The sequence below is a fragment of the Sphaerodactylus townsendi genome, linkage group LG04 (genome assembly GCF_021028975.2).
Source record: "Sphaerodactylus townsendi isolate TG3544 linkage group LG04, MPM_Stown_v2.3, whole genome shotgun sequence".
Taxonomy (NCBI): Eukaryota; Metazoa; Chordata; class Lepidosauria; order Squamata; family Sphaerodactylidae; genus Sphaerodactylus; species Sphaerodactylus townsendi.
The window spans coordinates 101,765,381-101,778,782 of record NC_059428.1 but is presented as its reverse complement, the minus strand read 5'-3'; the positions used below and the strand labels follow the sequence as shown (position 1 = coordinate 101,778,782).

Below are 13,402 nucleotides of genomic sequence, written 5' to 3'. Positions count from 1 at the left end.
TTTCATCAAATGCTTTTTATCAAGCTGCCAGGATTATCAGTCTTGAATTTGCTGGAAAGCGAGTTTCCTTTTAAAAATACATAGAAGGCATGGGAGAGGAGGTTGGTGGGTGGAGATTTCCTGTAAATGCTGTCATATTTTATTCCACTGCTCTTGCAGGAGAGAAAAATAAAACAGATGGAGTTCTTTAAAATAGTTTTTACAAGACAAGACCAGCTTTTAAATCTTCCTTAGTGAAATGATTAAAAGTTGCAATAGACAAAGGATTAAAGGCCCATGTTCTAGCCCCTGAGACATAGATATAGATTCTTAAGCATACAGAATAAATATAAATAGTGAATGATTATTCTGTAACTAATCCAATCCATTAGGTTGATTATTATAGAAAGGTTACAGTTAAGCAAATTTCAGTTAAAGCTAAGTCCTTTTGAAAACAATTGAATGGCTTATATGCCTAACATAAATCCCATTCATTCAATAGGATTCTTGGTCATGACTAGTCATTGCTGGCTTATAGCTTTCAAAAGAGGCTCATCATGGTACATGGAGTGTCATTATAAACAGGTTTGTGTTCTTTCATTCTGAAGCTTTTCCCAAACCCTGGTGCATCTGGGATCAATTATTCACTCCCCCTTTCCCGCTTTCCTCCATAGTTTTTTCAGTATCTGCAGCCTCACTTACTCTCTACAGAGGATTCAGCTCTCTGCAGAGAATTCCTGCCCAGGGATTCTGCCTTCCCTGTAATGTCGTTCGTAGGGGTGTTTTAAAAAACATTTACATGCAGTTGAACCAGCGGTTTAGCATAGCATTGAAACAACACTCTCATTTGGGTTGTGGGTGCATGCGCACGAGATCTGAATCTTTCTTTTGTCACTGTTTCTTTGGAAAAGGGGATTTTGGTATCAAATCTTCTAGGTTCCACTGCCCTGTGTGTTTACTATAACATCCTCCCCATCTTGACAGGCACCCTGCTGCCCCCCCCCCCTTTTGCAAAGCCAGGATCCAGCCTTGCAAATGGGGGGGGGTGCCCCTGGGGATGGGGAGGACAGAGAAAAGAGACACAAAGAGCCACAGAAGGTTCTGACTCAAGGTTTGTGATTTTGTGATGGTGTGTTTGCTTGTTATATGGATGCAACGGTAGCAGTAGCCAAACAGGGAATGCTGGGAAGGAAATGAGGGAGCCGGCAGCAGAATGGTGGAAAGTATGCGGAGAAATAGAGGAATGTACCCATCTGTGGGAGGGGAAAAGGTAAGAAGGAGGGGGGGAAACCCAAGGCAGGTGTGGCACACTCGTTCAAGTTCAGAATTCAGGCAAATCAGAGGGGAAGGACGGATTTGCTCCCAGCAGGAAAATCCATCCTTTCATTCATCAGAAGCACAGTGGTGTTGCCAGAGGTGTAGCAAGGGGGGAAAGTGCCTGGTGTACTGGTGCGTCCTCTGCCCCTGTCCCACCCTGGAATGCCCCTGCCCTGCCCCCAGAATGCCCCTGGAACGCCCTCGCCACACCCCCACAGGGGCTCATGCCCGGTTCATCATGCACTCCCCGGCCCCCTTGGAGCTATGCCTCTGGGCATTGCAACAGTTGTGCAAATGAAAATCAGACTCAGATAAGGTTGCATAATTGAAAATCTTCCCCTGAAGTGAAGGCGGGCTTGCCTCTAGGAGAAGCCCTGTGCAAAAATGGTCATCATAACCATTAAGTTCTGGGTCAAAATATGTATATACTAATAGAAAAGAGTTCTTACAATCCGAGCAGGTCAAAGATCTCTCACATTTCATATTCTCAAGCTCAAGTCAACCTAGGTGATTCAGGTACATTAGATACTATCTGTGTTAGCATTAATATTGCAATGTGACTGTTACATTCAGTTGAAAGGAGATCTGCGCCCTGCATCCCTGCCATGCTCCCGTCCACCACGCCCCACCTTGGAATGCCCCCCAAATGCCCCTGGAATGTCCCCACCATGTCCCGCAGGGGCGCACACCCAGTGTGTCACCCCCGCTGTCCCTTTGGCGCTACGCCACTGGCTGAATGAACAAAGTGTGAGTATCATTTGGCTTTTGAATTTGGGGAGTGGGAAGAGTATTTACAGCAAAGTTACACCCTTTGAAGCCCTTTGAAGTCAATGGTCTTAGAAGGGAACAACTGTGTTAGGTTCCTTCCGCACACACAAAATAATGTGTTTTCAAACCACTTTCACAACTGTTTGCAAGTGGATTTTGCCATTCCGCACAGCTTCAAAGAGCACTGAAAGCAGTTTGAAAGTGCATTATTCTGCATGTGCGGAATGAGCCTTAGAGTCAGGGCATAAAAATAAAGGGCGTTAGCTCTCAGGCAGCCCAATCCACAGCCCTGGGGCAGCCAGGGGTGCCACTGCTGCAGCGCTGCCCTGCTGCCTCCAGAGGGCTTTTCAGCAGCATGGGGAGGCAAAAAGGGAAAAAAAGTCTCCCCACTGCTGAAAAGCCCTCCACTGGGCTCAATGAACTTATGCCACTCCTGGGCAGTGCCATGGTGGAAGCTGACTAATGTTGGCTCCACTCCTGGCAATGCCTCCAAAATGGGGCTGGCGAGGGTGCTGGGTGCTGACCCAGTGCTCTGCACCATGTTGGAGCATCCTGGAAGGCTTAGACAGCTGCCTGCCAGCAGATTTGCCCCTCTGCTGGGGTAAGTGCTGTGGGGGGGGGGACTTCCACCAGTTTAGGTCCATACCACTTCCTCAACTCCTTTCAGCCCTGTCCCCTCTGGATTGGGCTGTTAGTGTCAGTGAAAATCAAATCTTGCACTTCAGTTAGGTTATAATTATTTTGTTCATACTGAATGCCATTCATTTTGCCCATATTAATCTCATCGTTGAAGTTTTGATGAAAATGTCAGAATAGTTTAAAAGAAGCCCATCTTTTGTAGATGAAGCCACTGCTCCACCGCTGAGCTTTGTGAACATCTTCATTAGGCGGCTTTCTCGTTTGCTGCATAGTAGGGCCGTTCAATACATACATTGCTTTGCACAAACAGAGCTTTCTCTGTCCTCTAAAGTAAATGAGAAGTTATTGTGAGCAGGGAGGTTCAGGTATCTGTTCAGGCTCCCGTTTCCAGAAGGCACCACTGGGCGATTAGGGTGTTTGAATGTAGTCCTGGGGAAATGGTGCCCACTTAAGTCCATGTATTTCACTTGGTTGAGAAGGTTCTCAGTCTGTTCCTATAGTGTACTTGTCCACATCCCATTTCTAGGTCACATGACTAACATATCAATATTGAGATCGTCTATATACTTCTTTTAATCAGGAACCAACAATTGATGGTCTCACTCAAATGTACTAAAATAAATGAAAAGGTCTGAAGAAATATTAATCTGTAACACTCAAAGTTACTGTGACTGCTTCCCCTGAATAGAGAGGAAGAGTGCTTGTAGAGTTCATTCTAATAATGGGAAAATGATCTTCTTAAACAAAGAAGAAGACGAAGAGTTTGGTTTTTATCCCCCTCTCTCCTGCAGGAGACTCAAAGGGGCTGACAATCTCCTTGCCCTTCCCCCCTCACAACAAACACCCTGTGAGGTAGGTGGGGCTGAGAGAGCTCCAAAAAGCTGTGACTAGCCCAAGGTCACCCAGCTGGCATGTGTGGGAGTGCACAGGCTAATCTGAATTCCCCAGATAAACCTCCACAGCTCAAGTGGCAGGGAATCAAACGCGGTTCCTCCAGATTAGAATGCACCTGCTCTTAATCACTATGCCACTGCTGCTCCTTTTTTGCACATGCATTTGAGATGGAAGATCTGTACATGGCTAATGGCTCCTCTGAATGCTCAACCTGCCTGCAGTCCCTTCCAGTATTGCAATTGGATCCCACCAACCCTTGTGGTTTGCTGACCCTGTCCACCCCTCCAAGCTGTGCAACTGACCAAAGGAGGAAGGGGCAAGAGCAACCTTAGTGCTTCTGGGTTCTGGGCAAAGGTTCAATCAGGGTCAAGAAAGGAGTAAACCTTTCTCTATTCAACGTGGGTGGGCGGGCGGGTGCTTGCAGCAGCTGGTGAGCAGGCTGCTACTTAAGTCCTGAGTGGGTCATGGGCACAGGCACTGCTGGCTCTTCCTCTTCTTTCCTCCTCCACTGGGAGCAGAACAAGGCTGTTAGTGGTTGAGGGGGGTTCAGCCAGCCCAGGGCAGTGGCCCCAAATGCCTTGTAAGCAGTGGTGGGATTCAGCAGGTTCGCCCCACTTTGACAGAACCGGTTATTAAAATGGTGCCTAAGACTGCCGTTCAGTGGGGGGTGTAGAAAGTGATGTGAGTCACCTGGCTGAGAGGCAGTGTTTGGCACAATTACCCAGAAGTCCTTATGTTTCTTTCACATCCTCCACCCAGCCACAGTAAATACTTGCAGGGGAGAACTGAACTTCTTGCTTTCACCTCTTATTCTAGGTGACGTGCTACACTTTAAACAGTAAATGCCAGTTAAGAGTGAAAAGCAACACATGCTACTGTTGTGACTTGTACAACTGTGAAAAGTAAGTACCTACAGACAACTGCAGGTCAGAAAGCTGCTGCCAGTCTAAGATTTTCCTTTTCCACTCCCTCAAGGGGAAAAAACCAACATGGTATAATCCAAGGAATGTTTCACATTGATTGTCTTAAGAAATGGCCAACTGCCAACAAAAAGACTCTGCCTTTTTAAGTATGCATTTATGTTTTCCACGGGATCTGAGAGGAATTGCAGATAAAGCTTCCTAATAGTTCAATCCCCTTAGAGTGGGTGATCCAGTGTAATGCACCACTGTAGCCTATTATATCAAATTCTGCTGGCTTGGTTCAATATGAAAAAAAGCAGAAAACGGCTTGTTTCCTGCTCACTGTGCATTAAAATCTTTTTGCTCAGAACCTTCCTCCCACACAAATATGCATGCCAGCACTAGTACGAGATGTTTCATGTTTCTCAAAAGACCAAGACAAAAACCAGTTGAAAAATAGCCCGACAGGGTTATTCTGCCATCTCACACACCCTAGGTAAACTGATTGCTTTCGTTTGCCATCAAGCTGTTGGCTTTGATTCATAATTTCAACCCAGAATGTCCTAAGTTCAGTTTTTCCATGTTGTTCAAATTCATTTCCATTCTATTACACTTTCATTTAATTATTTACACCTAATCCATCCTACTCTAGAAACCAGGATGATTAACAGAAAACATAGTTGTTAAAATTCCACCTCTCCCTCACATCAAACTTTTTGTCATCATAGGAATTCTTAGGCTTTGGAATTGCCAAGTGGAGCTGCTTCTGAGACTTCCTACAGGCTGTGTCTAATACAGTGGTGGTGAACCTATGGCATGGGTGCCAGAGGTGGCACTCAGAGCCCTCTCTGTGGGCACACGCAAACAGAGTCGCCCTCCCCCCCACACATCTAGGCTGGCCTGGGCCGCTGGGATCGATTATTAGCATTAAACCTAAGACCTAGTTTTGGGGAAGCAGTGTAGGTAACCCTGTTGAGCACTGTTAAACCCCACTGATTTTCATGCGAAGAACTAAAGTGTGATCCTTTACCTGGGAGTAAGTTCAGTTGCTGGCAATGGGGCTTGCTTCTGAGTAAACCCTACTAGGGTCGTGATTCACCCATTGGAAGAGTTGCACGGCTGCTTCAAAGCAAAGCCACTGACTACCACCAAGCTTACTCCCGAGTAACGCACGCCTCGGAGCCAACCATTTTTTCTAAACTAAAACCTCAGTATTCAGGTTAAATTGCTTTGTTGGCACTTTGTGACAGATAAGTGAGTTCTGGGTTGCAGTTTGGGCACTCGGTCTCGAAAAGGTTCGCCATCACTGGTCTAATAGTATATAAGTAGTAAATACAAGAAGAGATTCTACACAGCTGGGTTGGACACAGAGAGCAGTTCCTATGGCTGATGTTTCAAAACTGCATTTGACCCTCTTGAATTCTGTTTATGCCACATGTGAATGTGGGGTATAAGAAGAATCAAATGGCTTTCAAGCTATTCTGGGATTGTTTTCACATTGCAAGTTAAGTGCCAACCCAATGAAACATCACATGTGAAAATGCCCTTGTTAAGTAAGGGACCAACCTTACAAACAAAACTGGGACCTTAAATTGTGACTATGTAGCTAGTCATTTCTGTAATGTGCTTTTGGTGAGCCACTATAGTTGGATGGAAGCTGTTGCATTCTGTACAAACTGAAACATCTGAACAGAATAACCTTTTGTGATGGCCTAGTCATGTGACTGTGGTGATACGAATGATGATCAGGAAGTCTGAATTTGGCTGTATGGAGGTTTCACAGTAGCGACAAGGGTCACTGTTAATGCTGCAAAGTGAAGTTCCAAGCTGTCTGATTTGAACTCAGTGATCAATCCAAAGGGGGAGGACGCGAAGTTGCGTTGGAAGTAGAGTGGCCCCTGCACCGGCGCCATTGCCACCATCACCTCACACAGCATGGATGCTGGAACTTACCTCAGTGGCAGGACTCTGCATGGCTCTGTAGTGCCTGAATCTTGTTACAGTTTATACAGTTAGGAAACTTGGGGCCCCTTGGCCACCTTGTGGTCCTGTAGTATACCACCTCACCCTGCTTTTCCAGTCCACTGTAGACAGACTCCTGGTAGTTGCAAGATCTACTACTTGTTCTCTTGACATGAGGTGCTAAGGTGCTAAGATGGCGTCCGCGACGGAGCTCGGCAGCAGAGCTCCCCTACACTAAGTTTTATTTAGACTCCCTCCTGGAGCTTTAGTTAGGATTTTTAGCCTATAGAGAGTTCCGCCTACCTTGGATTTGGAATTTAAACAACTGTGGAACTTAACCTAATAACTTAATTATCAAACAACTACACGAAGCTTGGAACGACTGCGGTATGAGGTACCTGAATCTGCCTCACTCCTTTCAGCCTTGCGCTCCGTGTGTCTCGCCTCTTGTTTGTGTTGCTTGCTCCGTGGCCTCGGCCCTTGCCTTGGCTCCATCTGCTGCATTGAGGGGGCCTCGCTATCACGAACGGGGGAGCTTGGAATTGGGGTGGACGACAGCGACAATGAGAATTCCCCCCTGCAGCTCCCGGCGGGGTTCTGGCAGCTCTCAGCGTGTTTCCCGGCGTGTTTCCCGGTGAGACGCCTCGGCGGGCTGGGGCAGAGGCGGAGGCAGCGGCGGTGACGGTGACGGGACGCTCCTTTCCATAGCCGAGACTGCGGCTTTGACGGAGTTAACAGACTGGTTTATCGCCCCTTTGGACCTCGGCGGGCAGACAGTGAGAGGGCCGTGCGAGCTGTGGTTCCAAAGTGTGGCTGGAGGAGGGGCGACCGGAGGAACAGATCGGTTTGGAGAGCTGTTGGGAAGATAGTCCAACGCAACAGGCATATTGGCTGCTCTTTCGGGATTCGGCGGGCTGGTGGTGTGAGGGCTGTGCGCGCCGTGGATCCGAGGAGTAGCAGATGACGGAGACCGGCATTTTTGAACTTGCCTGACACAGCCAGAGGCATAGGCCTCTTGCTGTTGCTCTCTTGCCTACAGGCATTCCATTAGCTCTTCAGGCCTGAATTTAAACAAGAGGCTTGCCGGGTGGTGGGAGCCCCATGCTTTGCCTCTTCTGTCCATCAGAGGGCGCAGGGACTTGGCAGTTACCATTCCCTTTTGCCATCCATTGACGCCCTTCGTTGACTCTGGTCTTGACCCCTCCCTGCATTTTTACAGCTATTTGAGAGTCAGAGGCAGGTACCTACGACGATTGGTTACATCTGCAACTCATTAGTGAGAGTACTGAGTTGCTATATCAGTGCTTTGGTGCAGACTTCGTTCCCCTATTCCACTCCTGTCTGTTAATTTAGTTAGGAATGTATTGTAGAGTAGTTGTTTAGTATATTGTAGGATTAGTGGGTAGTCAGTTAGCTGGTTTGTCCAGGTGGAGTGTCTAGTCTATTTTTTATAGCTAGTTGATCTATGTTAGTTAGTAGGAAGTTTAGTCCCACCTGTAAGGGTTAAATCATTGTTTAGTAGGCTATTAGATAAGCAGGGAGTGGAGGGGATATGGGGGCGCCATTGGGGCTAGGGATCCCAGTTTTAATGGGACGAGGTAAGTACGGTAGGCTGTGGGCCTATGAGAGAAGACAAACGAGATATGGGTATGCTCGTTCACCTTCTGCCCTCCGACCTATCCCAAGAAACGAAGGTGGTTGGGTTCAGGAACACCCTGCTTCGTCCCTGGTGTTGATCAATGCCAGGTCCATCAATAATAAAACAGCAGTGCTTCAGGATTTCTTAGGAAATCAGCAGATGGACCTGGCTTGTATCACCGAAACCTGGGTGCGTGAAGGGGAGACGGTCGCTTTATGCGGGATTTCCCCACCAGGTTTCGCGTGCCTCCACCAGTCACGAACACGGGGTCGGGGTGTGTGTGTGTGGCAATGTTCATCCGGAGATTCCACCCTTCAGGGCTATCCCGGTCCCGGAGATCACCGGCATGGAGTGTGTTCGAATCTAGAGTGCGTTGGCAACGGAGAGTGTTGGCCGTCCTTCCTGGTGTACCGTTGCCCCATTAGCGCACCGGGGGACAGTCTGCTGCGGTTGCTGGAGGTGGTGTCTGACTGGGTATTGAGGTTCCCAGGCAGACTCATTGTCTTGGGGATTTCAATGTCCATGTCGACGCCGCCTACGCATGTGCAGTAGCCACGGACCTGGTGTCATCTATGGCGCATGCTGGGCCTCTCCTTAGTAAGTTCTGGCCCCACTTGGCATGAGGCGGGTCACATTTCGTTGGATTTGGTCTCCTGGTCGGAATTATTATGGTCGTGATCCTCTATTGATAGAGTGCCATGGTCCCACCATTATGCCCTGAAGGTTCGGATGGACTCCGTTATGCCTTCTCGCCTTGAAGGGCTTATCGGATCGATTTTATGTCCGCCCGCTGGAGACTTATGGATCCAACTTTGGTTTCCTGAATGTCTCTGCGGGATCCTGAACCTGCCGGCACAATTTCGATGAGCAGGTGGAAGATTGGAATACCTGGGGCTCTTCTGATGCCATTGGAGGCTGTTGTTCTCTCGACGTCTCTTCTTCGCGTCCCTTCGCTCACGGTGCTGGTCTCCGTGGTATACCGAGGAGCTACGCCATATGAAACGGGAACTCAGACTTACTCGCCAGAGCAAGTGTGGGAGGAAGTTTCGCGGATGAAGCTACGCCAACATCCTATAGGACGCTTATGAAGTGATGCCTATGAGATGGCGATGGCGAAAGAGGCTTAAGAGAGCTTTCTTCTCTTCTTCTCTCGCGATTCGTTGCCAGCTCCCGCCTCCAGCTAGAACTGTTTCGCTTAATTCGACCTGAATCACTACCAATTGTAGGTTCTGAGCAAATTCTCAATTGGCTATTAGCTGTGAGGCATTCATGAGCTTTTGCAGATAAAGTCACCGCCGCTTCTGCCAGGACCTTCCTGCTGGCGCTGGGATACAATTAGCTTAACCAGAGGCTCCCTTGCCATCTTCTGGTCCCTTGTTTGGCCCAGCTTTTCCCTGCTCTTTGAAGCCAGTATCGACAGGGTTCTGGGCTGCTGTTAGGACCTACTACCTGTCCTCTGGATCCGCGTCGTCTCCTGGCTTATTAAAGCTTCTGCCAGGGGCTACGCACTCCACCAGCCCAAGTTGAAGATCATCAATGGCTCCCTTGGAGCAAGGAGTCTTTCTGGGTGGGTTGAAGGAGGCAGTGGTCCAAACCCACTTTTAAAAAAAAGACCATCGTTAGATCCAGGAGATCTGGCCAATTACCACACCCTCGCCCTCGGAATCTTTCGCTTTCTGGGGAAGGTAATTGAGAGAGTGGTGTTGGAGCAGCTTCAGGGCTTCCTGGAGGACGACAGGCTTTTTGATCCCTTCCAGTCTGGCTTCCGTGCTGGGCATGGGACGGAGACTGTTCTCGCCGCCATCACGGACAAGCTCCTAGCATACAACTTTGACCATAGGCGGATCGGCATGCTGCTGGTAATTATTAGACCTTACCGCAGCGTTGCTGATATGGCTTCGCACTCACTTCCACCTTTTTTGGCCCATCCGCTTCTGGCCGCTTCCCGGAGTGCGGGGCACTGTCCTTCAGTGGGATTGTCTCTGCTGCTCCTCCGGGACCGGAGTCAGCAAGTGTGGTGTGGGGACTAAGCCTCCAGAGGTGCCCGGCCATTGCGGTGTACCTCAGGGGCATTGCCTCTCCCCGCTATTGTTTAACATCTATATGCTTACCACTCGGCCAGTTGGTGCGGAGCTTTGGGCCGATCTGTCACCAGTATGCTGGGATGACACCTCAGCTCATTCTGCTTGATGGAGGGGGGGGCAGGTCGCCGCCCCTGCAGCTCTGCAGCATTCGTTTTGGAGGCAAGGTCAGCTGGATGGTTACAACAGAGCAGGTTAAAAACTGAATCCATCGAAGATGGAGATCCTTATGGCTGGGCCGCCGGGGGGAGGTGGGGATTTTCAGCCACCGGAGTGGGAGGGGATACATTGGCACCAGCCCCTCCGTCCGGCGAAAGCCTGGGGGGGTCCACTTGGATTCGCCTCTTTCATTGGAGCCCCAGGTGGCCCATATAACCCGGCTATGCTTCATCTTCTACAGACCCGGCGGTTGGCCCCCTATCCTCTCCCAGGCGATTCTCGCCACTGTGATCCATGGCAACCGCTTCACACCTTAGGTTAGACTATTGTAACTTCCGCTTCTACGCTGGCTCTTCCTTTCACGCCTGATCCGGGAAGTTGAAACTGGTGCAACATGCAGCGGCGCGTGTGCTCACAGGTGGTGGCCTTTAGAGAACACATTCAACTCAAAGTGTTAGCCGCTTGCATTGGCTTCCAGTTGGAGTTCCGGATCATTCATAAGGTGTGGGTACTTTCACCTTTAAGGCCTTATGCGGTCTGGGACCTTCTGCACCTTCGCAACCGCCTCACCCCATATGTCCTCTCATCTCATGCCTTCAGCATACTCGGGCAGAGGCCAACTTTGCTGGTTGTCCCTTGCCCCTCGATGATGCAGTTGGCTTCACCTCGGGCCAGGGCCTATGTTACAGCCCTGGCCCCGCCTGGTGGAACACTTTACCACCTGAAGCTATTCAAGACCTATGGACCTTGGAGAGTTCCTCAGAGGCCTGTAAGACCGAATTGTTCCGGCCACGGGCCGCTTTGGGGCTAATCAAGGATGTGCACCCTCCCCCTCCTCCTCCTCCCCTCCTTTTTACGCTCTGGGCCCTTAATTCTTATGGGGCCCTCAGCTTTTTGGGTTTGTTTTCCAGGGTGCGTGAAGTTTTATGAAGTTGTCGGATGCCGCTGTAATTTTATTTAATCTGCTGTTTTAATTGGGGTTTTAATATTACTGCTGTTATTATTCTGTTGTTCACCGCCCAGAGCCCTTCGGGGGAGGGGCGGTAAATAAATAAATAAATAAATAAATAAATAAATAAATAAATAAATAAATAAATAAATAAATAAATGTGCCCATCATGGCTGGTGAAAGCTAGTAGTGAGGAGCTGTGGGGGTCCCTATTGGATATTGTCAACCACTCCCTTGAGCAAGGAGTGTTCCCAGGGAGGCTGAAAGAGGCAGTAGCATGCCTGTTCTTGAAAATAACATCCTTACATCTGATGGATCTGGCCAATTGCTGCCCTGTTTCCAATTTTTCATTTCTGGGTAAGGTAATAGAGAAAGTGGTTGCAGAACAGTTGCAGTTATTTCTGGAGGACACACTGGTGCTGGATCCCTTCCAGTCTGGCTTTCACACTGGTCATGGGATGAAGACTGTGCTGGTTGCCATCATGCACAAACTCAGGTTACAGCTGGATTGAAGTAGGTCAGCGTTGTTGGTGGTGTTAGACCTCACCACAGCTTTTGACATGGTTGATCTGACCTTTTGACCCACTGCCTTGCTGATGCTGGATTTCATGGCACAGTTTTGAACTGGCTGACCTCGTTTCTTCAGGGCTGGAGACAGCAGGTGTCACTCAGGGAAGAGCTGTCACAGAGGCACCCACTTGATTGTGGTGTGCTGCAAGGGGTTCTCCTTTCCCCAGTGTTGTTTTATATCTATATGCACCCCCTTGCACAGCTGGTCTGGAGCTTTGGGCTGGGTTGTCACCAATATGCTGATGACACCCAGCTTATTCCGCTGATGGAGGGCTAGCCGGCTGCTTCCACAGATGCTCAGCAGCAATGTTTACAAACTGTGGCTGGGTGGTTGGAGGAAAGTAGGCTGAAGTTAAAGCTAGTGGAATTCTGGGTCATGTTTATTTTTATTTATTTATTTTTAAATTTATATTCCACCCTTCCCAATAGGGCTCAGGGTGGCGAACAACATGTTCAAAGTGTTAGTTCTAACTTTTAAGGTCCTCATATCTCCAGGATCGCATCTTCCCGTGCTGCCCACAGAGGTCACTCTGTTCATCAGACAGTAATCTACCTGTGGTCCCTGGCCCCAAAGACCTTAGGTTGGCCTTGACCAGAGCCGGAGCTTTTTGAGTCCTGGCTCCAACCTGATGGAACTCTCTGTCTGCTGAGACCACGGCCCTGCAGGACCTTACTCAATTCCGCAGGGCCTGTAAGACAGAGATGTTCCACCGGGTTTTTGGTGGAGGCCATCCACTACTGTGTCACCATCTTGCCTGCTTCTGACCATTTACTAACCATCTACCATTCCATTTTTAACATCCAGAAAGTGTGCTTTGTTGTTTGTATTATTGTGACCCCCCCTTTCCTGTTTGCATTCTATTCCCATCTTAGTTGCCCTTTGGCAAAAAATGGGGATTCCTCTTGACTGAAAGGTATCTATTGTCATCGTTGGGAATTTGATCTGCTTTTAATGTTTATTGCTCCATTTGTACATTGTTTTTATTGAATGTAAGCCACCTCAAGCCTGGCTGATAAAATAATCAGATAAATAAATCCAGAGGTTTTCATCCAAGCCATTGCTTCTGCTTCTGGATTGTTGGGGCCCATGCTGGCATAGATGGGGGTGTTCTGGGGGCATTCCCAGTGTAGTTTTGGCTTGGGAACACTCCCTCTTTGCAGTGCTGACTTACAGCACCAAAAAGGGTGGCATAAGTCATTTCCGAAAATGGGCTTTCCCCTTCTCCCCTGGTGCCGCCAGTTGCCACTCTGGAGGCGTCGTTACAAGGCTGTCCCTGACTGCCACTCTATTGCCCCACTTTTGTTTTGGGTTGTAAGACCACTCCAAATTTCTCTGTGACAGGAGGTTGACTGACCATTCAGCCTTTAGGATGGCTTTGTTTCAGTCAGGCACCCCACATGTTTTTTCTGACCACCAGCAAATATAAACAGAGCCTTTATGCATGATCAGCAGAAGTGGACCTCCAGCTTTATTTCAGCCTTGGCGCAGCACTCCTTCAGGTTCCATTGCTGTAGATGGTGAGACTCCCTCGCTCAATAAGTA

At 48.8% G+C, this 13,402-nt stretch overlaps 1 protein-coding gene across 3 annotated transcripts in view; it reads left to right on the top strand.

Moving 5' to 3' along the window:
* Positions 1-13,402, top strand: part of TMEM255B (transmembrane protein 255B) — a 74,360-nt gene that overhangs the window by 45,784 nt on the left and 15,174 nt on the right. For all 3 annotated transcript variants that reach the window (XM_048495519.1, XM_048495518.1, XM_048495517.1), the window contains one exon: positions 4,414-4,499. In XM_048495519.1, coding sequence (XP_048351476.1) covers positions 4,414-4,499 — 86 coding nt within the window. The remainder of the gene's footprint in view (positions 1-4,413; positions 4,500-13,402) is intronic.